General features: G+C 37.7%; 1 protein-coding gene across 8 annotated transcripts in view; it reads left to right on the forward strand.

Moving 5' to 3' along the window:
• The first annotated feature begins 5,370 nt into the window (after positions 1 to 5,370).
• Positions 5,371 to 26,119, forward strand: part of LOC101119114 (P2Y receptor family member 10) — a 76,736-nt gene continuing 55,987 nt past the window's right edge. Inside the window, exons 1-5 of one of the 8 annotated variants that reach the window (XM_042241668.2) lie at positions 5,371 to 5,423; positions 6,080 to 6,104; positions 6,813 to 6,892; positions 17,610 to 17,642; positions 23,042 to 24,100. In XM_042241668.2, coding sequence (XP_042097602.1) covers positions 23,091 to 24,077 — 987 coding nt within the window. In that variant the 5' untranslated portion in view covers positions 5,371 to 5,423; positions 6,080 to 6,104; positions 6,813 to 6,892; positions 17,610 to 17,642; positions 23,042 to 23,090 and the 3' untranslated portion in view covers positions 24,078 to 24,100. Of the gene's footprint in view, positions 5,424 to 6,079; positions 6,105 to 6,812; positions 6,893 to 17,609; positions 17,643 to 23,041; positions 24,101 to 26,119 lie in introns of those variants that run through there. The other 7 variants (XM_042241667.2, XM_060407835.1, XM_042241666.2 and 4 more) reach the window with 7 other exon arrangements.

The raw sequence follows: 26,119 nt of genomic DNA on the forward strand, positions 1-26,119 counted from the left end.
TGACTATATAAAAACAATATAGATAAACAAGAATTTCAGAAAAGCTAATTTATGTTATTTCACAACATGTATATACAACCAGCCATTTAGCTGAAGGAACCTCCTTCTTATGGAAATTTTCTGAAATACATTTCTTTAGAAATTCACAATCTGTGAGACTAACCACTTCCCTTTTCAGGATTGTAGCTTCCTCAGAGGGGGGGGGGGTCTCAAGAAGTTGCCTTATGCTTATATTTGTCTTCAAAACAAGCTTCTGGGGTTCAAGGAAATTAATTCCTCTTCCAGTTGCAAAGTAAGGTCTTCCCACTGGAGAGAAATATTTTAGTGTATGAATCAAAAAGTTTTAGTGAAAAATATGCAAAAACTAAACCCCTTCAAAGACTAATTTATTCCTACTTGTGAAGATTAATTTCCTCTTTCATTTTTATTGATTACAGTTTTGTGTTATTTTAATAAAACTAGTTCTTTTGAAATTACTCTTTATCTTCATTCTAACTTAAGAGCATTGTTTTTTAAAAATATGTTTTCTTAATTAATGCTCTTGTTATTAATACCTTAAATTTAAATTATTGGTGTTTCCTCCATTAGGGCTCTCCACCTCCTGTTTCATCTTTTCCCCAATGCATTCTGTGCACCTTTGTCTCAGTAATCCTTCAGGGAGTGGTTATAAAGAGGTTGGGCTTTGAAGTCAGACATACTTGGATCTGAATCTCATCTCTCCCACTTATTTGTTGTATGATATTAGGGAAGTTAACTTCTCTGTGCTTCAATTTATTTATGGCTAAGACAGGACATAATATTAGTTCCTATTCCTTAGGATTATTCTGAGGATTAAGTAAAATGATGCATGCAAATTGCTTAGAATGGTGACCAGTACATAGAAAGTACACACACTAAATAAGACTTTTTAATCTCCCCCTCTCAGCTCTCTTTAAATGCATTCAATGATTTCTTTTATCCTATGGCTTCTATGCTCTTAAGTTTTTCTTTGTATGGTTTCACCCTCCAAAATTCTTTCCTTCTATTCCTTAGCATGCCCTTGCAGTAGTCAAAATTTTGTCCTCACTATCACACAAATAGTATGCTTACTTTTCTTTCACATCTTTGGCAATATTTCTTCTCTCTCCTGGAGTCTTTGACTTCCCTTCTCTTTTTAAGCTGATATTTGTTAAATTTCAGATATGCAAATATATCTCTCTATTATTTTTGTCATATCTACTTACCCTCTATAGAGAAGGACAAGGAAGCCTGGTGTGCTGCAGTCCATGAGGTTGCAAAGAGTCAGACACGACTGAGGAACTGAATTGACTGACTTACCATCTATACTTTTATTTGTGTGTATGTTGCTTATTCAAACTTTTTAAAACTTAGCTACATACTTTAGCTTCATCTTAAGTAGTATTATGCATGAAATCATAGATGTGATGTACAATTTTATTACATTTTAGAGCCTTAAAAACAAACTGTATAACTTGAGAATGTTTAAAAAGGCATTCCTTGCACCACCCAAAATAAACTTGCATGTCTTCAGTGGGACATGTTTCACCCATTGGGAATACTAGTGAAACCAAATTTGTTTATTGAGCAAAGATCAGTCATTCTTCCCAGATTTAGCCTGTACTGAACTCATCTTAACTTCCATAAAGTTTAATAGTAAATCATACTATTTATGGTTTCCATTTTGTTTATGAGTGATTAATCTGTTACTTAAACTATGTATTCTTGGAAGCTAGAGAACATATTTTATGCTTCTGAATCCCACTCTTCCCACTAAGTATCCCAAATCAATCATTGTTGTAGCTCCATAAGTATCTATTGAATGATTATTTTTGGAAAAGTGCAGGAATAATATGTGTTTGCAGAATCAGATAAAAGAAACTCTTAAAGACAGTTTATCTAAAGCAATTAATACTCACTAGTTTTAATGGAATGGAGAAGGTGATGGCACCCCACTCCAGTACTCTTGCCTGGAAAATCCCATGGATAGAGAAGCCTGTAGGCTGCAGTCCATGGGGTCGCGAAGAGTTGGACATGACTGAGCGACTTCACTTTCCCTTTTCACTTTCATGCATTGGAGAAGGAAATGGCAACCCACTCCAGTGTTCTTGCTTAGAGAATCCCAGAGATAGGGGAGCCTGGTGGGCTTCTGTCTATGGGGTCACACGGAGTTGAACACGAGTGAAGTGACTTAGCAGCAGCAGAAGCAGTTCTAATGGAAAAGGAATTGAAATCACAACTCACTCTTTCCTCTTTTTTTCACTTTTTGTTATACTATTGTTCCAGAAAGAATTGAAGATAGTTTAAAAGGATGCATACTATAGTAAGGTATAGAAATGAATAATAGGTGGAAATAACAAAGAAAAAATATAAAAGTTCATAAAATTAAAGCCATGAAAGAAAAGTACACCGTAAAAATATCTCCAAACTTGCGATCAGCAGACTCTAAATTAGTCCCATGGTTTTCAGCAGACTCTATAAAAAGGACATATGTCACAATTATCACTATCCATTAGGAGTTTAATCAAACCAATTAGGAAAAATCTAGCTCTTCCCAATATCCCTTTTAGAAAACATAATGTATTGTAACAAATGATATCCTCAACAATAGCTATCACACCTAATACACTGTTGTGGTTAGAGAAGACGTAAGAGCCTTTGAAGCAACAACTCATAAACTTTCCCAGATCTAGGAAAGATATTATGCCCCAGTTAAACTTTGGAAGTGTACGTATGAGAGAAGGGAAGAATTCAGAACTATGAGCAAAATGGGGTAGCTGAACTATTTTTTCAGACTCTTATGACTGGATATTTTTACTACTTGGTTTGAGATGATAAAAAGTCTTAGATTATCAGTCATATTCAATAGTTAAAAGATATTCTTCTAAAAGTTAATTGGAGATGATTGTTAAATTATCATTTTTTTTGGTTTGTGTACAGTTTTGCTCCTTTTAACTAACACTCAAAATTTTAGCTGAGTTGAAATATCCTTTGCCGAAACTGGGTCACTTATTTCTGAGCTACTTTTGTTTCCCTTTTTGGAACTAATGAAAGGAGAAGATACTTGTGTGCAAGAGAGCAATGAAGCAAGCTGGCAAGCCATTTTCTTAGCAATGTTAAGATGTTGTCTGGGAAATGAAGGTAGGTGGTAGTGACTATAGCTAATTGTCAGGAAAGGTTTCTTTTTATCCTTTTGTCCTAAGGTTTGGCTTTAAAGATCAACAGGTCTGAAATTTTCTTTGGCCCGGGAAGGATCATAGCTTAGGAAAACTGGCTCATGTTTCCCAAGCTCAGAAAAGATGAATTTGTAACATAAAGACAGTTTAATATTAATAATTTATAGTGAAGATTAGAACTAACAAATGGAATGAAACATGTGTTGGCCTATCCATGCATTCTCCTTTCAGTAGGTATGCCAAGTCAGCAAACTAAACTAACAACAGATCGAAGCTGTATAAATATATAAAATAAGAATTAAGAAGGGGATTGTGAGGTCAGGCATGTTTCATTTGATATACCTCAGCCAGGATGGGTATCCTCTTCCTTTACCAGTTCTTACAAGCCATGGCCTTTTCATCAATCAGTTCAAGTTCCTAGTTTCTAGTGATGAAAGTGTTTCTTTTCAGTCTCTCTATGCCCTTGAAATTTATATTGGTGATCTCTGAGTGTTGGGCATGGCTCCAGCTTGTTCTTGAATGATTCTAGTTTATAGGGAGATCCAGGTTGCCTTTTACAAAAATTTTGTCATCCACTTCCTTCTTTAATCAGCCCTATCAGTAAATCAGAATGCTAGTGTTTGATCTAACTCACAGTATTATTTTTTTCTCCTTTGTTATTATTATTACCCAGAAGTCTCTTTGCAGTTCTAGGTCCTGGGTTCTAAATGTAATTTCCTCACATGCCCACAGAGGTTTGTGTTGCTTTGCAAGACTTGTTTTTCAGAACTACTCTATAGTCCCCAAGTGTATGATCTTTCTTCACTTGCATACTTTTAAATGCCTCAGAGACATTACAGAAACTGAAACCTTGGTGCATTGATACATTGGAGGGAGACTGTAGGATATATGGTTCATTTATTTATTCATTATTTGAATTTTTTTCATTCATTCCTTCAATTTTTCATTAAACAATCATTTATGAAAGTGCCTTGTGCTAGACTAGTTAGAAATACAAGAACAAGTCAGATATGATTTTTGCCCCTAAGCAGTTTGCAATACACTAAGAAATGTACAAAAATAAACTGCACATTAAATTATAAAAGCCTTGAGATGAAAGGCTGAGGGAAGGGTACTACAGTTGGAAGGAATAGCTTAAGCAAATGTAGTCCCACTGCTATTAGTTCTGACACATATTCTTTTTTTTTTTTTTATTTTTTTTTTATTTTTTTATTTTTTTAATTTTTTAAATTTTAAAATCTTTAATTCTTACATGCATTCCCAAACATGAACCCCCTCCCACCTCCCTCCCCATAACATCTTTCTGGGTCATCCCCATGCACCAGCCCCAAGCATGCTGCATCCTGCGTCAGACATAGACTGGCGATTCAATTCACATGATAGTATACATGTTAGAATGTCATTCTCCCAAATCATCCCACCCTCTCCCTCTCCCTCTGAGTCCAAAAGTCCGTTATACACATCTGTGTCTCTTTCCCTGTCTTGCATACAGGGTCGTCATTGCCATCTTCCTAAATTCCATATATATGTGTTAGTATACTGTATTGGTGTTTTTCTTTCTGGCTTACTTCACTCAGTATAATCGGCTCCAGTTTCATCCATCTCATCAGAACTGATTCAAATGAATTCTTTTTAACGGCTGAGTAATACTCCATTGTGTATATGTACCACAGCTTTCTTATCCATTCATCTGCTGATGGACATCTAGGTTGTTTCCATGTCCTGGCTACTATAAACAGTGCTGCGATGAACATTGGGGTACATGTGTCTCTTTCAATTCTGGTTTCCTCGGTGTGACACATATTCTTGAGGTTTTCTCACTCTTTACCTCTCAGATTTGAAAAAGTTGCTGTTTTCTTGTTCTTAGGTAAACTGTATTCAGATTTTGCCTCAGAATCCTATCTTAAAATAGAGCTTACTGGAATATAGTGAGATGAATAGGCATTTGGGTTGTGCTGGAAGGAGATAGGGTAAGAGACAATGAGGAAAGCTTGTATGTAGTCATCATTTGATTTTGCACACTTTGGCTCTCAGCTTTTTGAACTTCTTTGCACCAGTGAAATAAAACAAAACAAGTAATATCTTCTACTCAAGGGACTTACCTTTAGGTTTTTGTGGTGAGACACCAGATGCACTTAACTTCCTCTTTCAATAACAAATTTGTCAGTTATCAGTAGGCTCCGAGCCACCAAGAGTTAGCTTTTTCACCACCAACTCCCTGCAAAGAAACAAGCCCAGCAAGGCTCCAAGGTAAGTTACAGCTTAATATATGGGAACTGGTAAAATTTCATGTGGGAAGGTTGGTGGGTCATGAAGATCCAAGACAAGGGCAAACATGAGACCAGTGTCCAATTTTAAAATGGTCCCTGGCCTCTTTCAGACTTATTACAGCAGGAGCAATGGTGATTTTCCTTGGTTCTGATTAGAATACAAAGTTAAAGTTAATGCCATTAGTCCCCACCATTATTACAGGATCAAGGAGTCTGTGATGCAGCTCACTCTTTGCTGAGGACTCTTTGTTTCCTTATCATCCAGGGAAGACAGCACAAAGTATAAGAAAAGAGTACATTCAGTGAAATTTATTGGGATAGTTTAACCTATTCAGCCAGAAAAAGAGGATTTGGATTTCTGCTCTGTAGTTGCTTAATGAAGGAACATTTTTTTTTTTTTTTTTATGTATAAGCTCCTTGCTTTGGTAAGTTTAACTGTCACAGATAAGACAGAAAGAAAGAAAGTCAGATCATAGGTTTTGGAGATGAAGGAGCTCCTAGGGATCCAAATCCCTCACAATACAGATGGGAAAACTGAGAGGATATGAAGTGAAGACATTTGAGATCACCCAGCTGGTTAGTGGCAGAGCTGGAACTAGAATATGTCTTCTAAATCATGGTCTCTTTTTCCTACAGAAGCCTGTATCTCCCAGAGAATACTGTAAATATATTTATAACTATGTTGGATTTTAAGTTAGGAAAGAAGAAAATATCCCAGATGACAAACTCTGTTAAAATTATTTCAATCTGTTCAAAGGCATTTCTTGATCCTTTGAAAGCTGTATTTTGACCCAACTTCAGACCTACTAGATAGCAGAGCTCACAGAAGTGGTACCTATCTTTTCAGCAATTATCATTCTCATTGTGTTGAGTGCTAGCAACCCTTCTGGTTCTGAGCTAAGATGGCCGAATCTAAAGAAAACTTCCAGTTGAGGAATCCTTCAAGGTGAACTGTGCCACAACAGTTGGTACCAGGATAATTTTGGATATAATGATAACAAGCTTTGTGGTGCATTTTGGATGGAGTTGTCTCAGTCCCAAGAATCCTGCAAGTGGGAATAGTTTTTATTTTTGTTTTTCAAATGGATGTGGGACTCATTGCCCTTTCTATTATTTGAGGAGGTTATCCCTTAGCAATTGCAACCCAGTAAAATTATTCACGGTTAAAAAATATGTGATATGCTGATATATTAAGGTGGAAAATGGCCTGAACCAGAATAAAGTCATGCATTTGGTGTAATTATGTTTGCAACAGTTCCTGTTGAACAAAGGTCCTTCTTTAGTCAAAAGCAGTTCTTTTTTTTTGGGGGGGGGGTCAACTGGAAAAATTGTTGAATTTAAATTGTACAAACTGTGTAAATCCTGGCAGTTGTGGAACACAAGACTTCAAATGAGTGAATATACTTCTGGATGGTTTTGGGTGACTTTTCACAGCTTGTTGTGTTTGAGGTAAGTCAATTTATGTACTAAGAAGCAGGACGGTCTATGGCCCAAGTAAAGAGGACAGAACTGTCTTGTGAATCCACCTTTTCTAAGTGTTCCTACAATCAGGGTAATGACTGCGGGAAGTCTATGCTTTATTTAAAAACTCTCGCTAAAAATGTCTACTTATATTTCAGGTCAGGATATTTTGCATTTAAATTTTCATCTAGTATTGGTTCACATGCATCATAGGCAGAGTGATGAAGTATATGGACCAAAATGCAGAAAGAAATCTTGATTTTAGTTCAAGTTCTGTCAAAGATTCACTTTTGGCTTTGGGCAAGTTATTTTATTTTTCTGAGTCTCAGTAGTCTCATCTATAATAAGGTGGGGGCTTGAAATAGATAGTCTTTTAATTTCCTTTCTAGTACAGTGGTTTGACTCTAGGCTCCTGGTGCCTGAGAAGAGTATATCATGAAGTGGTAAATAAGGAGACAGTAGGGAAATCTAACTATAGTTAGAACCTTCTGGAAATACAGTCTAGTTTTCAAAGGGAACTCAGTAATCTATGCTAAGGGCCACTATACTTCTTTCAGAGTAATGTCATCATGACAGTTTCAACTTTTAGACCACAGGCAGTGTTTTGCAAATAATTTCCTTTTTTTTAAATGATAAAATGGAAACATACAAGGGAAAGAATTCTGAAATCTGATTTCCACACTGACAGTGTCACTTAATCAGTATTTCTTAATCTTTTAAATGAAAAGTTCCATTTGAAAAACAAAAATCTCACTGCAAAGTTATTGTGGACTTGCCTAGTTAAGAACTAGATCCTGATCCTGGATACCTAAAATAAAATATCCCATCACATTGCCATTTTCCAAGTACTGTGGGAAAAATAATCAAAAATATTTTTGCAGATCTGTACTTTTAATTTGCATTATGTGGAAAATAATTTTTATTTTCAAATGTGTTTACTATAATAAGGATTTTTTTTTCAAGTAATACATGTTTCCCACTCTTTTACATTAAGAATTATTTCATTAATCCTACTTAATATTTCTTACACCTATGCTTTTGGGGAGATTTTCTAAACTCAGAAAAGTACACAATCCAACCAAAATCTCATGGAGGTTACTCTCAGTACAAGTAAAGTAGAAATGAACTAACATTTATTTAATGTACACTGTGTACCAGACAGGATTATAGATAGGTTTTCTACTTTTTTGTCATTGTTGTTCACTCAGTCCTGTCTGATTATTTGTGGAATGGACTGCAGCACACAAGGCTTCCCTGTCTTTCACTATCTCCTGGAGTTTGCTTAAACTCATGTCCATTCGGTCAATGATGCCCCTTCTCCTCCTGCCCTCAATCTTTCCCAGCACCAGTCTTTTCCAATGAGCCGGCTCTTTGTATCAGGTAGTCAAAGCATCAATCCTTCCAATGAATATTCAGGGTTGATTTCCTTTAGGGTTGACTGATTTGATTTCCTTGAAAGTGAAAGTGAAGTCCCTCAGTTGTGTCCGACTCTTTGCGACCCCATGGACAGTAGCTTGCACCAGGCTCCTCCATCCATGGGATTCTCTAGGCAAGAATACTGGAGTGGGTTGCCATTTCCTTCTCCAGGGAATCTTCCCGACCCAGGGATTGAACCCAGGTCTCCTGCACTGTAGACAGACGCTTTACCACCTGAGCCACCAGACTCCTTAATCATGTACATTTCCTATTTAATCTTCACAATGATATATATTACAGGTACTATGATCCTAGTGTTATAAATGACGAAACTGAAGCCACTAAATATGAAGTCAGTCATTTCAGGCTGGAGAGCTAATAAGTGAGTCAAGACATGACCCCGGGTCTGTCCAAATAAGATGACTCTTTGCACTCCAAAATACTGCCCCAAATGAAAAAATGATGAATAATTAGGCCTCCTTCTTATCTGATTAAAAATCCAATAAAGATACATGCATGGCAGTTCAATTCAAATTTTAACTCATTTTAAGGATAAAAATGTTTCACTTTTAATTTATAGGGGAAATGTCTAGACTTGAAGAACATATCCAAACTTCTATATTTCTGAAATCAAGCCAGGTTATTTACAGTTGATTTTAATTAACTCAGGAAATGGTAGAGCTCCAAATTCAAGTTGCTCTTCTTTGGCTGTGGTTATGAATGACTGAATGAAGGACACTGGGGCATGGGTATCTGACTGGCTTGGGTAGATAATATGAGACTTTTGTGATTCAAATAAGAAGAAAAATGCTAAAAAAAAAAAAAAAAAAAGAAAAGCAAGTTACATTCCCAAATGGCCTGTGAATATTCTCCCCTGGAAAGTGGGGAGGTCATATATCAGCAACCTTTCTCTAATTTTCTCTTTTCTTCCCAAGATAACAAGCCCACATGCTGGTCCTATTATCAAAGAAAATAGGAGACACATATTCGATTTATTTGATAAATTTGTTCACTTAATGGTATTACTGACTTAATGACGAGAGGTGAAGAGAGGGAGAGGACTGAGAAGTTAAAGCTTTGTAGAACTGAGTAGTTATCTCGATGCCAGAAGCCTATATTCCACACTCTTCACTCTGCCACTTGTATAGCATTCAGGTAAATGTGATAAATGTGATGACTTATTTGAGTCCCACTTTCCTGATCTGTAGAATGGTAATGACTTAGTTTGTTATATATATATGATATATATATATATATATATATCTGAAATATATATAATATATGAGATATATATAATATGTATATATGAACTTTAAATAATAATTAATAGTAATTATAGTTGTAATAATGCTTTGAAAAGTGCAGGAACGTTGAGATGGTGACAGTTGCATTAATGATGGAAGTGGCAGTGCTGATGGTATTAGTTAGAGGCAGGGGTTTAGAGAGTCCAGACCCATAAAGTTATGGCAAGTTAGAGCAGAAGGTAGTTAAGATCATACAGTTCATATTATCTTATCTTAATAACGAGGGAAATGAAACTCGCATAAAGGAAGGGGCTTAGCAAAACAAAACAAAGAGATAGTATTTGAATAATTGCTAGAATCCAATTGCTATAGCTCCAAATCCAGTGTTCTTTATAATATATTTTACAGCTTCTGAGTCTTCCCCATCTTATATACCTTGTTACATTTGGCTCACTACTATTAGGGCTTTCCAGGTGGCTCAGTGGTAAAGACTCTGCCTGCCAATGCAGGAGACTCAGGACACATGGTTCAATCCCTGGATCAGAAAGATCTAGAGAAGGAAATGGCAATCCACTTTGTATTATTGCCTGGAAGATCACATGGACAGAGGAACATGGAGAGCTACAGTCCATGGGGTCGAAACGAGTTGGAGATGATTGAGCAAATGAGCATACAATACTCATATAAATCCATCATTCCAGTACTTTATCCATAGATCTATTGTGGTTTGGGTTCATAAGCAAAACTTGTTAAAGATTCCTGGTTTTGATAGTACCCTACCCAGACCACCTGGTGGCAATCATTTGCCATATATGTGCAGTGATACATCACTTCATGAGAAGTAGAAGGGGAAAAGGTGGAATCAGTGAAAATCTCTTCTTAAGCTCTAAAATCACTGTGGATGGTGACTGCAGCCACGAAATTAGAAGACAACTGCTTCTTAGCAGGAAAGCTATGACAAACCTAGACAGTGTTTTGAAAAGCAGAGACATTACTCTGTGGACAAAGGTCTGCATAGTCAAGGCTATGGTCTTTCCAGTAGTCATATTCACATGTGGGAGCTGGACAATAAAGAAGGCAGAGCACTGAAGAACTGATGCTTTCGAACTGTGGTGCTGGATAGTCCTTTGGAAAGTGAGGAGACCAAACCAAAGATCTTAAAAGAAATCAACCCTGAATACTCTTTGAAAGGACTGATGCTGAAGCTGAAGTTCCAATACTTGGGCCTCTGGATGTGAACAGCTGACTAATTAGAAAGAACCCTGATTCTGGGAAAGATTGAAGGCAGAAGGAGACGAGGACAACAGAGGATGAGATGGTTGGATGGAATCACCAATTCAATAGACATGAAATTGAGCAAACTCCCAGAGATGGTGAGGGACAGGGAAGCCTGGCATGGTATAGTCCATGGGATCACAGAGTCAGATACGACTTGGCGACTGAACAACAACAAAAACATAGTCATAAAAGTGCAAGACATACAATTGAGATTATTAGCATCTTCATCTCTGAAGAATGTTTTATCCATCTAAATGTGACTTTAACATATTTTGGTGCAACTAATTGCTTACAAAGGAAAATCTTTAGTTTTCTCTGCTCATGAAGAGCCTCATTATGACTGAAATTGTAATAACTGAGACTTTGAGGAAGAAGCAATAATTTTGAGTCTTCATTTTCTGATCCATAAAGGGGTATGAAAGTGTTAGTTGTTCAGTTGCATCTGACTCTTTGCAACCCCATGGACTGTAGCCCATCCAGGTTGCTCTGTCTATGGAATTCTCCAGGCAAGAACACTGGAGTGGGTTGCCATTCCCTTCTCCAGGAAATCTTCCAGACCCAGGATTCTAGCCAAGGTCTCCTGTACTGCAGGCAGATTCTTTACTGTCTGAGCCAGCAGGGAAGCCCTAAAACCAGTACAATAATAATTAACTCAGGGTACTCTCAAAGGTCAAAGGTAATATATCAATAGTAATAGCACTTAGCTAGTGGCAGGATGCAAGTGGAATCCTCTCGTACTTAGTATTTCACTAAAACTTAGGAGTCTGAAACAAATTCTGATGCCATCATAATATAAGTTCACTATGTGCTTTGCAAAAACACAGCATTGAGCTAGTTGGTTGGGAAGTGAAGCTGCCTTTACATACACATTATTAGTACCTACGATGTTCTTGTATTCAGAATCACTGATTCATATTTAGAGGCCTGACCTAACTTTGTGTTCTAAAACAAAATTTAGTTATTGTGATCACTCACCTAGAGCCAGACATCCTGGAATGTGAAGGCAAGTGGGCCTTAGAAAGCATCACTATGAACAAAGCTAGTGGAGGTAATGGAATTCCAGTTGAGCTATTTCAAATCCTGAAAGATGATGCTGTGAAAGTGCTGCACTCAATATGCCAGTCAGCAGCAGCCACAAGACTGGAAAAAGTCAGTTTTCATTCCAATTCCAAAGAAAGGCAATGCCAAAGAATGCTCAAACTACTGCACAATTGCACTCATCTCACGTGCTAGTAAAGTAATGCTCCAAATTCTCCAAGCCAGGATTCAGCAATATGTGAACCGTGAACTTCCAGATGTTCAAGCTGGTTTTAGAAAAGGCAGAGGAACCAGAGATCAAATTGCCAACATCCGCTGGATCATGGAAAAAGCAAGAGAGTTCCAGAAAAACATCTATTTCTGCTTTATTGACTATGCCAAAGCATTTGATTGTGTGGATCCCAATAAACTGTGGAAAATTCTGAAAGAGATGGGAATATCAGACCACCTGACCTGCCTCTTGAGAAACCTGTATTCAGGTCAGGAAGCAACAGTTAGAACTGGTCATGGAACAACAGACTGGTTCCAAATAGGAAAAGGAGTACATCAAGGCTATATATCGACACCCTGATTGTTTAACTTCTATGCAGAGTACATCATGAGAAATGCTGGGCTGGATGAAGCAGAAGCTGGAATCAAGATTACTGGGAGAAATATCAATAAACTGAGATATGCAGATGACACCACCCTTAGGGCAGAAAGTGAAAAAGAACTAAAGAGCCTCTTGATGAAAGTGAAAGAGGAGAGTGAAAAAACTGGCTTAAAGCTCAACATTCAGAAAACGAAGATCATGGCATCCCGTGCCATCACTTCATGGCAAATAGATGGGGAAACAGTGGCTGACTTTATTTTTCTGGGCTCCAAAATCACTGCAGATGGTGACTGCAGCCATGAAATTAAAAGACGCTTATTCCTTGGAAGGAAAGTTATGACCAACCTACAGCATATTGAAAAGCAGATACATTACTTTGTCAACAAAGGTCCGTCTAGTCAAGGCTATGGCTTTTCCAGTGGTCATGTATGGATGTGAGATTTGGATTATAAAGAAAGCTGAGTGCAGAAGAACTGATGCTTTTGAACTATGGTGTTGGAGAAGACTCTTGAGAGTCCCTTGGACTGCAAGGAGATCTAACCAGTCCATCCTAAAGGAAATCGGTCCTGAGTGTTCATTGGAAGGATTGATGTTGAAGCAGAAACACCAATACTTTGGTCAGCTGATGGTAAGAGCTGACTCATTTGAAAAGACCCTGATGCTGGGAAAGATTGAGGGCAGGAGGAGAAGGGAATGACAGAGGATAAGATGGTTGGATGGCATCACCGACTCAATGGACATGGGTTTGGGTGGCCTCCGGGAGTTGGTGATGGACAGGGAGGCCTGGTGTTCTGTGGTTCATGGGTCACAAAGAGTCAGACACGACTGAGTGACTGAACTTAACTGAACTGATAAAGTCAAGTGTTTAATGACAGAATTCTCACTCAACGTTATGAAATTGCTACTGATTTTATAATAAAATGTTTAGATTATAGGCTTTGGAGCTGTTAGGTATCCAGATATGTTAGATTCCAACCTTATTGTCCTTGCCTTGACCATAGTTTCCTCAGTAACAACGGGAGAAAAACTATGACTAGTGCTTGGGAGAGCAGCTTATGGAAGAGACATTACAAGTAAAACAGACTAAGACTCTGCTAATATGTACTTATTCTCCTACTCTTCCCTTTATAAACCAATGTGTATGAGCTGCGTTGCTACTGTATGCTTAACCCTCTGCTAAGCAAAATGAGAGATATAAAAGTGCAAGATACAGTCGTCCCTCATAGAGACTACATTTTTATAGTGTAGCCTAAAAGTCTAGCGAAAGTACAAAGGAAAAGGTATGAATAGATTGCCCCACGCAAGGAAAAGATGAGAGTTGAGATAGGATCTCAAGAGAGGAGTAAAATATTGACTTCTGAGATGGGATCCAGGGAGAAAGGAGTTTGATGAAGTTTCAGTCATAACCTTATACCAATCTTCATTATCAGAAATATTCTTACAGCCACACATTGGAAGTGAATCTTGTTAGTTCAGTGAAGGTAGCTAATTCTCTTTCTTTGATTATTAGATTAGAAGTCTATGCTGATCATTCTCTTTAGAGTTTGGCTCCTGTTACCAGAACTCTTTTTAGAGGAAAGAGGCATCCCTCTAGGAAGTTCCCAGCCTTTGATGTAGGCAGAATGTACTCTGGATAGAGCACTGACACTGGTGAAACCAAGAAGCAGTTACTTTTTTAAAAATGGCATTGGAGGCACTGGGAATTTGATCCTCATATCTATCTGGGTGGCTCACAATACTATAGCTAGGAGTTCAAGTATATTCTGAAGATATGATATTTTCACAGCTTATAATTTTGCCTGGGTTGCATTATCTGTGTGGTGGTCCTGATTAGCTGAGTTGGTTATGCAACAGCAATGAGACTAACTTTTGGAGATTAATCCCTACATGGGCCAGTTATCAATTTTTAAAATAGTGCTGTATGTTTAGCCATGCTTTGGGTTTAGAGAGAAAGAGAGAACAAAATTTAGGACATAACCTCTGACTTCACAAAGCTCACAGCCCAGTGTAGAGTGATTCATAAACAAATGAACAACAAATGTGTTGTCATAAGGCAGAATATTTACCCACTTAAAATATTTACTAACTGATTATGTATAGATAATTCTACTAGGTTCTGGAAATTTAAAGAAGGTCATAGCCTTTGCCTTCAAAATGCTCATAGTTTAGTTAGAAATAAAGAGATATAAATGAAAACACTCAATATGGTACAGTAAGTACATTGTTAAAGCAATCCCTGTGACAGTATGGTAATCCAGCTTTGCTATTTTGATATATCATTTTGGCAACAGAGTATAGAATATATATTTTTTAAGAGAGCAGTCCTAGAAGCAGGTAGATCAATTAAAGAATGGTTTAATAATTCAGAGAGAGAGGAGAGAGAATGAGTGAAGAGAGAGAAAACTTGATTGATTGAATGAGAGAGGAGTCTAGAATTATTTTAAGTATTCTGGCTCTTGTAATTAGATAGATGGTGGTGGATAAGTAAAAGGTCAGAGAGTATGATGAATTTAGTTTTGGGCATTTTTATTTAGAGATGCCTAGAAAACACTGAAAAGGGAAATTTCAGCTGAAAATGGGACATACAGATTTAATATCTGAGAAGAGACCAGCCCTGGACACAGAGACATAAGAGCCATTCGGATATGGGTGGTTATTGAAGTCATGAAAGTGGGTGATGTTACTTAGCATGAAGACACTGAATAAGAAGAGAATATGCAGACCTAGGGAAAACAAATATTTAAAGGATGTGCAGAGATGAAAGAAAACATAAAGAAGACTCCATATGAATAGACCAATAGTTAAGAGGAGACTCAAAACAGAGTTGTGGCTTAGAAGCCAACAGGAGAGAGCATTTCAAAAACATGGAAGTGGTCAGACTGTCTAACTCAGCAGAAAAGTCCTGCTTGATTTAGCAACATGATGGCCACTTGTCACCTTTACTAAAGTAGTTTTAGTGAGATTATAAAGATAGGCATGCCACATTGTAGTGCATTAAAGGATGGATATAAAGTGAGGAAAAGAAAGCAATCAGTGTCAAAAAATACTATGAGATGTTTAAGAAAAGAAGGAACATGACACAAAGCTAGAATAAGATGCATTGACAAGAGAAATATTATTATAGGAGTCAAAGAGATTTAATAACAAATATCTAGCTGAGCGTGAAGGACAACATGATGATCTGGGAGTGAAAGGGAACAATTAATGAAAGAAAATCCTGAGAAAGCTAAAAGGGATTAAGAGCATGGGAATTCAACTTGTACAACAGAAAAGACAGCTGTGTTGGGAAGGATGCAGTTGTAGATAAGATTGCGTGTATTGGGAGGGGACAATGTTTGAAACTGAATTATTTCTTACCCAATAGACTCAATTTTCTTGTGCTTTAAGAGGTAAGAGCCTCTGCTGAGAAATATGGGGATGGGAGAAGAGAAGAGTAGAAGAAATTTTAGTAGAGTTATGAAATAACCAGCACTCTCTTTTTTTGCACCTTGATTAATTTCTTAGGAGAATAAACTAATCAGAGGTGTGGAAAAAGAGGCTGGAGCAAAAAAAAAAATCTTCTGCTTAAAGTGCTAAAACTAGAAATTCATGATTCCTAGTTTTAGCACTTCAAATAGATCCTGGTATTTTCAATAGGATCATTCATCAGTTTGGATAATAGAAAATAAAATGGTTTGTGGACTTGATCTGGGATTAAGGCCTTGCCAGGCTTCCCTAGTGGCTCAGACAGTAAAATATCAGCTTGCAATGAGGGAGACCTGGGTTCAGTCCCTGGGTTAGGAAGATCCCCTGGAGAAAGAAATGGCAATTCACTTCAGTATTCTTGCCTGGGGAATTGCATGGACAAAGGAGCCTAGCAGGCTACAGTCCACGGGGTTGCAAAGAGTCGGACACAACTCAGGGACTAACACTAACTTTTTCAAGCTGGTACAGCAGAAGAATGGTGAGCAAAGAAGGTTGAGGATTCTTGTGTAAGAATAGTTAATTTGACCATTCAATCTAGTCTGCATAGAGAAGGAAGCAAAATGAGGGAGGGTGACAGATTGGGCCATAAGAAATGGAGAGAAGTTTAAGGTCTCTGTGAGTGTGTGGTGCAAGCTAACATGATGCAACTTGCAGTGAAGTTCAGTGATTGTAATGTTATCTTTTTAATTAATTTATTTTAATTGGAAGATAATTGCTTTACAACATTTTGATGGTTTTTGCCATATATCAACATGAATTGAACATAGGTATACATGTGTCCCGGAGAAGGCAATTGCACCCCACTCCAGTACTCTTGCCTGGAAAATCCCATGGATGGAGGAGCCTGGTAGGCTGCAGTCCATGGGGTCGTGAAGGGTCGGACATGACTGAGCAAGTTCCTTTTCACTTTTCCCTTTCATGCATTGGAGAAGGAAATGGCAACCCACTCCAGTGTTCTTGCCTGGAGAATCCCAGGGACGGGGGAATCTGGTGGGCTTCTGTCTATGGGGTCGCACAGAGTCGGACATGACTGAAGCGACTTAGCAGCAGCAGCAGCATACATGTGTCCTACATGTCCTATGTGTTGAGAGTCCCTTGGACTGCAAGGAGATCAAACCAGTCAATCCTAAAGGAAATCAGTCCTGAATATTCACTGGAAAGACTGACGCTGAAGCTGAAACTCCAATACTTTGGCCACCTGATGTGAAAAACTGACTCATTGGAAGACTCTGATGCTGGGAAAGATTGAAGGCAGGAGGAAAAGGGGATGACAGGGGATGAGATGGTGGGATGGCATCACCAACTCGATGGACCTGAGTTTGAGCAAGCTCTGGGAGTTGGTGATGGACAGGGAAGCCTGGTGTGCTGCAGTCCATGGGATCACAAAGAGTTGGACATGACTGAGTGATTGAACTGAACTGAACTGATACATGTGTCTCCCCCATTCTGAATCCCCTTCCCACCTTCATTCCCACCCTATCCCTCTATGTTGTCCCAGAACACTGGCTTTGTGTGCCTTGCTTCATGCATCAAACTCACACTGGTCATCTATTTTACGTATGATTATGCATATGTTTCAATGCTATTCTCTCAAATCATCCCACCCTCTCCTCCTACTGAGTCCAAAAGTCTTTTCTTTATGTCTGTGTCTCTTTTACTGCCCTGAATGCAGGTAGGATCATCAGTATCATCTGCCATGGCAAAGGTAAGGGAATATGGAGATAAGCATGTGTTCTAATTCTAATATACCACCTCTACACTAAGTGAGTATTGTGACTGTGGCACAATGTATTTAATCTCTCTGTATCTCAGTTTCCTCATTTGTAATATGGTAATAATTATTTGGCTGCTATGAGGATTAGAAAGGCAACAGTGGAAAAGAAGATGGATTGAAGATGGATTGGAGATAGATTGGAGAAATTTTAAGGGGGAGATAATCACCTGGTTTCTGTCTAGATATGGGTGAAATGTAGTGATAGGAGTTGGATGAACTCCCAGTTTCTGTCTGTAATGTCTAGGAGGCTGGTCATGGCACAGACTGAGAAGGAGAGCTTAGATTCAAGAGTAAGTCACCAATTTCATATCTTTACTGAGAGAGGAACCAAAGATATATCTAGATTTAAAGAGGGGGATTGATTACACAGAGGGCACAAACCAACCAAAAATAGTCAATAATAAAGCCAAAGGGAGAAACACAAAAGAGATAGAAACAGAGGCAGAGGATGAGAGAAAAAACATGTTTTGACTTTGGCCCTTCCATTCAACCTATTTTTGTTAGTGGCTTCTTAAGTTGTTCTCCTTTTTAAAATTTCAGAAGCGTCACAGATTGCTAACAGGAAGCGAAATGTTCCCTATCTGAGAGAGTTTATATTTTCACCCTACCCAACACAAATTCCCCCAGTCTCCTATCACCATGGGGATTTTACATTTAATTGTCACCAAACATATTTGGGGAAAAACCCTTTCTGCCTCCCCTTCAGTCTGGAGAAGAAAAATCATTTAGGAAAGCAAACCATATAAATCTCTAAATTTGAAATAAACTGAATTGCAGAGGCATAAGAAACCACAGAAACAAATAAGTTGTGATCATGACCTCTAGCTTGCTGTTTTGGACTAATAGGACTTCGTTATTTCGCACAGAGGCATAAAAACAATCTGCTTCTTTAATAAGTGAACATTTCTGTACCAATGAAGCAGAAACAAATATCCATGTTTGTAAAATGCAGAAGTGGAGGTGTAAATGGGTGGGTGTGAGTTGTTTTTAGTTCTTAGTACTGTATTGCACCTTCTGTAGCCTGCCTTGTTCTTTCACAGCCTATGCATAAGTAATAGATTATAGTAGAAATAAGATCAATACTGAAGTCAAAGTGGGTGGTAAGAAAGGGTTGGTGACATGTGTGATGACAGATGTTTAGTTATATATTGATGGCACAGCTAGAGCAATCTTAAGGTTATAAGATCCTGAGGTCCTTCTATGAGATGAGAAAGATTCTGCCATAATGTGCTCTCTGGATAGCACAATGATTCTCATGTTATTAAAAGGTCCCTCTTGAGTAGGGAGAGGTAAATTGTTGTAATGGAAACAGTACAGAATTTGGAGCACATCAAGCTTGATAATAAATCTCATTTTTAAATGTGCCACCCAAGACAATTTACTGAATCTCTCTGAACATCAGTTTCCTCATCTGCACTAGAAGAATAATAATGGAACTTCATCTTAGGATGGTTGTGAGAATTTAATTACATAATGTATATGAACAATTCCATTGAAGATTCTGGCATATATCATTGATCAGATCATAGTAATTATTTACTTTCTTTTCACCTGTGAGTATCCTTCTACTTTTGTTCTAAATCATACATACATAAGAATGATGACTGTGTGACTCTTTAGGATCTATCACAGATGGACTAACTAGGGAATATATGAGGAGGGAAGATGAAAGTATTATTTACAGTATTGGTAGTTGATAAAGTTTACTCTTTTATCTGTGAATAATCTCTTGGGTTTTTTTCTTTTATCATTTATTTCCTGGAGTAAGACTTAGAATGATATAGAAAGTCATTGTGCTATTTACGAGGAGAATCTCAAAGAAGCCACTCTGTTTTTGTAAACATACTTAAAAGAAAACAAAATAAAAACATACCAACAACAAAATTCCATTTGAGGAATAACCTCAGCACTTTTTTTCTCTACTTCTAGCTTTAAAGGCAATACACATTCCTGCACTATGGATAGAAGCTATGTTTGTAAAATTTGTCTTTAGGAGGAAAACAAATGATGAACAGAAGGGTTTGTATAAAGATTAACTGCTCTGTCCTCCTATTTGAAGTCCTAGATCTTTCATTTAGTATATTTGTGGCCTTAATAAACGCCCCTCTGGGCCTTGCTTATTCTACCTTAATAAGATTAAGTAAAAAAAAATCCCATTATAAAGACCACTTTAATAAGAAAATTAAACCTTACATTGTTTCAAAAGGTTTTAGTGGCTTATTTTGCTAATACCCTAATCAGTATTCACCATGATTTTGGATAATCTGCCATGAGATGATGTTGCACCAGTACAGAATCCCCTTAGATAGATAATAGGTTTCTCTCCTTCCCTACTACATAAGGGGAACTATCAGCTTCTAAAGTCATTTCTTGTTGTTTAGTCATTAAGCCATGTCCAACTCTTTGCGACTCCATGGACTGCAGCACACCAGCCTTCTCTCTCCTTCATTATCTCATGAAGTTTGCTCAAATTCAAGTCCATTGAGTCACTGATGTTATCTAACCATCCCATCCTCTGTTATTCCCTCCTCCTCCTGCCTTCAGTCTTTCCCAGCATCAAGGTCTTTTCCAATGAGTTTGTTCTTCGCATCAGGTGGCCAAAGCAGTCCTTCTAATGAATATCCAGGATTGATTTCCTTTAGGATTGACTGGTTTGATCTCATTGCTGTCCAAGGGACTCTCAAGAGTCTTCTCCAGCAGCACAATTCAAAAGCATCAATTCTTCAGCTCTCAGCCTTCTTAACTCTGAGAACTTCTTAACTCTGGTCCAACTCTCATATCTGTACATGACTACTGGAAAAACCATAGTTTTCACTATACAGACCTTTGTCAGCAAAGTGATATTTATGCTTTTTAATATGCTGTCTACTTTGATCATAGCCTTTCTTCTACAGAGCAAGTGTCTTTTAATTTTTTGGCTGCAGTCACCATCCACAGTGATTTTGGAGTCCAACAAAATAAAATCTGTCAATATTTCTGCATTTTCCCCATCTATTTACTATGAAGTGATGGAAATGGATGCCATGCTCTTAGTTTTTTTTAAATATTATTATTACTGAAAAGTTTAATGTAAATTTGGAATGAAACTTAAGCCTAGAGAGAGACAGATAGAGAATGCATAAAAACCACCAGCTATTGTGATAAAATAATAAGGAAGTAATTTTCCTATGCCACAAAAATCAGCTAGGATACTAGTACTTCAGGCTAAAAGAGGCAAATCTATTTTCCCAGTGCTGTGGTGTCAAGTTAGGAAGTCAGAACCCAATGGGAAAGGTGGTGGACAAAAGAGAGGCAAGCAGATCAGAACAATAAGACTGAATTTCTACCATTGCCATTGGAAATGAGTGAACAGTGTTCATACCAACCAGAGGCAAGATAAATCTTGACACAAAAGAAACAGACTCAAATATCATATTCTTTTTTTTTTTTTTTTGCTATTAGAACAAAAGACAGTATTTCAGGACTTCTTTGTGTGCAAGACACAGCTTAGACAATCTGACAAGGCAGTTTGAGGACAATTCTGTGGTTCTCTGGTTCACTGGATGACCTTGAATAAATAGTATACCTTCCTTTAGCACCTATAAACAGGCCCCTTCTAATCTTAATATCCTATGACTTTGTAGGTATAAAAACAAATCTAGTAATAACTCATTTTTAATTTGCATTTCTCTAATGATTATTGATGTTGAGCATCTTTTCATATGCCTGTTGGCCATCTGTATGTTTTCTTTGTAGGTCTTCTGTCCACTTTTTTCTTGGGTTGTTTTGTTGTTGTTGTTGTTGTTTTTAATTGAGCTGTGCAAACTGTTTATAAATTTTGGAAAGTAAGGCCTTGTCAGTATCATCATTTGCAAAGAATTTCTCTCCCATAGGTTGTCTTTGTGTTTTGTTTATGTTTTCTTTTGCTGTACAAAAGCTTTTAAGTTTAATTAGGTCCCATTTGTGTATTTTTGTTTCTGTTTCCTTACTCTAATAGATGAATTTCAAAAAAAATATTATGGTAACTTATGACAAAGAGTATTCTGCCTATGTTTTCCTCTAGACGTTTTATACTATCTGGTCTTTACATTTAAGTCTTTAAACTATTTTGAGTTTGTTTTTGTATATGGTGTAAGATAATGTTCTAATTTCATTATTTTACATATAGCTGTCCAGTTTTCCCAGCGCTACTTATTAAAGTGGCTATTTTTTCTCCATTGTATATTCTTGCCTTATTTGTCATTAGATTAATTGACCTTAAGTGTGTGGGTTTATTTCTGTGCTTTCCATACTGTTCCATTGGTCTATATGTTTGTTTCTGTGCCAGTACCATAATATTTTGATTACTGTAACTTCATAGCATAGTCTAAGGTCAGGGAGTATGATTCCTCCAATTCCATTCTTCTATCTCAATATTGTTTTGGCTTTTCTGGGTTTTCTCTGTCTCCATGAAATATCACCTCACACCAGTCAAATGACCATCATAGAAAAGTCTACAAATAATAAATACTGGAGAGACTGTGGAGAAAAAGGAACCTTTCCACAATGTAGATGGGAATATAAATTGGTACAGTGACTGTGGAGAACAATATTGAGGCTCCTTTAAAAGAAAAAGAAAACAGAAATAGTTACCCTATGATCCATCAATCCCACTTCTGGGCATATAGCCAGAAAAGGCAAAAACTCTAATTCAAAAAGCTACATGTATCCCAATGTTCATATCAGCACTATGTACAAAAGCCAAGACATGGAAACAACCTAATGTTCCATCTACAAATGAATGGATTATTAAGATAGTGTGTGTGTGTGTGTGTGTGTGTGTGTGTGTGTGTGTGTGTGTGTGTGTGTGTGTGTGTATGGAGTATTACTCAGCAATAAAGATAATGAAATAATGATATTTGTAGAAACATGGATGGACCTAGAGATTATCATACTGAGTGAAATAGGTCAGACAGATAAAAACAAGTGTCATATGATATTAGTTACATTAGAATCTAAAGCAATGATACAAATGAACTTATTTACAAAACCAAAATAAACTCACAGACATAGAAAACAAACAGTTACCATAAGGGAAAAAGAGGGAGGGATAAATTAGAAATTTGAAATTAAGAGATATACACTTCTATATATAAAATAGATACACAACAAGGACCTACTGTGTAGCACAGGGAACTATATATCTTGTAATAACCTCTAATGGAAAAGAATCTGAAAATATATATATAGCTAATCACTTTGCTGTACACCTAAAGCATTGTGAATCAACTAAGCTTCAGTTTAAGAAAATCTGGATATCAGCTAAAGTGGTTAACCATGATACTGTTTTTTTGTTTGTTTGTTTTGGGCAGGGATTATAACTTCATGGCTTACCTTGATAAATAAGCTGAAATATTCAAGATGGGAAGCAACAGTACCAACAATGCTGAGACTCACTGCAATAACCCCAATGTGACATTTCATTACTCTCTCTATGCAACCACCTACATCCTCATATTCATTCCTGGTCTACTAGCCAACAGTGCAGCCTTGTGGGTTCTGTGCCGCTTTATCAGCAAGAAAAATAAAGCCATTATTTTCATGATAAACCTCTCTGTGGCTGACCTTGCCCACGTGCTGTCCTTACCCCTCCGGATTTACTATTACATCACCCACCATTGGCCTTTCCAGAGGATCCCTTGTCTGCTATGCTTCTACCTGAAGTATCTCAACATGTATGCCAGCATTTGTTTCCTGACATGCATCAGCCTTCAGAGGTGCTTCTTTCTCCTCAAACCCTTCAGGGCCAGAGACTGGAAGCGTAGGTACGATGTAGGCATCAGTGCTGCCATATGGGTCATCGTGGGTACTGCCTGTTTGCCATTTCCCATCATGAGAAGCACAGACTTAGCCAACAACACTGACTCCTGCTTTGCTGATCTTGGTTACAAGAAAATGAATGCAGTGGCTTTGGTTGGGATGATTACAGCTGCTGAACTGGCAGGATTTGTGATTCCAGTAGTCATCATTGCATGGTGCACCTGGAAAATGACTATATCCTTGAGACAACCACCTATGGCTTTCCAAGGAATCAGTGAAAAGCAAAAAGCACTGAGGATGGTTTACATGTGTGCTGCAGTCTTCTTCATCTGCTTCACTCCCTATCATATTAACTTTATTTTTTATACCATGGTAAAGGAAGCTATCATTAGCAGTTGTCCCATTGTCCAAAGCACACTGTATTTCCATCCTTTTTGTCTATGCCTTGCAAGTCTCTGCTGCCTTTTGGATCCGATTCTCTATTACTTCATGGCCTCAGAGTTTCGTGACCAACTATCTCGCCATGGTAGCTCTGTGACTCGTTCCCGCCTAATGAGCAGGGAGAGTGGTTCATCAATGATTGGTTAAAAATAAAAGAGCTCTTGATTATGGCTTTGTTTAACTATGTTTCTCATTGCTTTTGCCAAAGACCAAAATGACTAGACACACAGTTTCTTTAACTGAACTTTGGGAAGAACAGAAATATTTGTGCTCACAGGGGTGTGACAATAGAGGCAGAGTGTGAAATGTGGGAGATGAAGGGAAAATGAGACTTGCCTGTTTCCTCTTTGAAATTCAAGACACTTTCTTACTTGAGAGATTTAGATCAAGATTTTACAGATGTTTTAAACAAATGAAAATTGCATATTTTATCTTAAACCTTTCTTTAGTAAATGTGATGCTGTTAATGATACAATAAATGCATGAATCCCTCACACAAGGCAAAAGCAAATCTCTTTCATATGAAGAATATTACCTGTAAATGAAAACAAAAAATTATCCAGTATTTATAAGGGATAAGTGCACAGGCAAGGGGTTGTGAGCATTGAAGCAACATGTGAATAAATTTGAGGATACAAACCCTTACTGAAGAAAAGGCATCGGAATGTGTTTATTCATTGAAAATATACTGTATGCTTATTGTATTCTGGGTTGCCATTCTCTCAGGTATTTTCACCTACAGCATCTCACCTGGCTTTTCTAACAAACTTGTGGAAGGTTCCAATCCAAACGAATAAATGAAACCTCAGAGAGATGAAGCGACTTCACTGGGGATAAACAGTACTAAGGCAAAATTTGCCCTGAATACAACATATATGCTTAGGATATTGCTTCTATTTCTGTTGTTATTTGTTAGGTTAATGCTAAACTATCTACTACTGCTTTATTGACTATGCCAAAACCTTTGACTGTGTGGATCACAACAAAGTACGGAAAATTCTTAAAGAGATGGGAATACCGGAACACCTTACCTGCCTCCTAAGAAATCTGTATTCAGGTCAAGAAGCAACAGTTGGAACATGACATGGAAGAACAGACTGGTTCTGAATTAGGAAAGGAGTACCTCAAGGCTGTATATTGTCACCCTGCCTATTTAACTTATATGCAGAGTACATTGTGTGAAATGCCAGGCTGGGTGAAGCACAAGCTTGAATCAAGATTGCTGGGAGAAATATCAGTAACCTCAGATATGCAGATGACACCACCCTTATGACAGAAAGCAAAGAAGAACTGAAGAGCCTCTTGATGCAAGTGAAAGAGGAGAGTGAAAAAGCTGACTTAAAACTCAACATTCAAAAAACTAAGGTCATGGCATCTGGTCCCATCACTTCATGGCAAATGCATGGGAAAACGATGGAAACTTTATTTTCTTGGGCTCCAAAATCACTGCAGATGGTCACTGAAGCCATGAAATTAAAAGATGTTTTCTCCTAGGAAGAAAAGCTGTGATCAACCTAGACAGCATATTAAAAGGAGAGACATTACTTTGCCGACAAAGGTCTATCTAGTCAAAGCTATGGTTTTTCCTGTAGTCATGTATGAATGTGAGAATTGGACCATAGAAAAAATCTGAGCTTGAAGTCAAGCAGGTCGATTCCTCTGTGGGAGAGGGCAACGGTGGGATGATTTGGGAGAATGACATTGAAACATGTATAATATCATATATGAAACGAATAGCCAGTCCAGGTTTGATGCATGATACTGGATGCTTGGGGCTGGTGCACTGAAACGACCCAGAGGGATGGTACACAGAGGGAGGAGGGAGGGGGGTTCAGGATGGGGAACAGGTGTATACCTGTGGTGGATTCATGTTGATGTATGGTAAAACCAATACAATATTGTAAAGTAATTAACCTCCAATTAAAACAAATAAATTTTTTAAAAAATCTGAGCCCTGAAGAACTAATACTTTTGAACTATGGTGTTGGAGAAGACTCTTGAAAGTCCCTTGGACTGCAAGGAAATCAAACCAGTCAGTCCTAAGGGAAATCAGTCCTGACTATTCATTGGAAGGACTGATGCTGAAGCTGAAACTCCAAGACTTTGGCCACCTGATGTGAAGAACTGACTCATTGGAAAAGACCCTGATGGTGGGAGAGATTGAAACAGAAGGAGAAGGGGATGACAGA

This window comes from Ovis aries, chromosome X (genome assembly GCF_016772045.2).
Source record: "Ovis aries strain OAR_USU_Benz2616 breed Rambouillet chromosome X, ARS-UI_Ramb_v3.0, whole genome shotgun sequence".
NCBI lineage: Eukaryota > Metazoa > Chordata > Mammalia > Artiodactyla > Bovidae > Ovis > Ovis aries.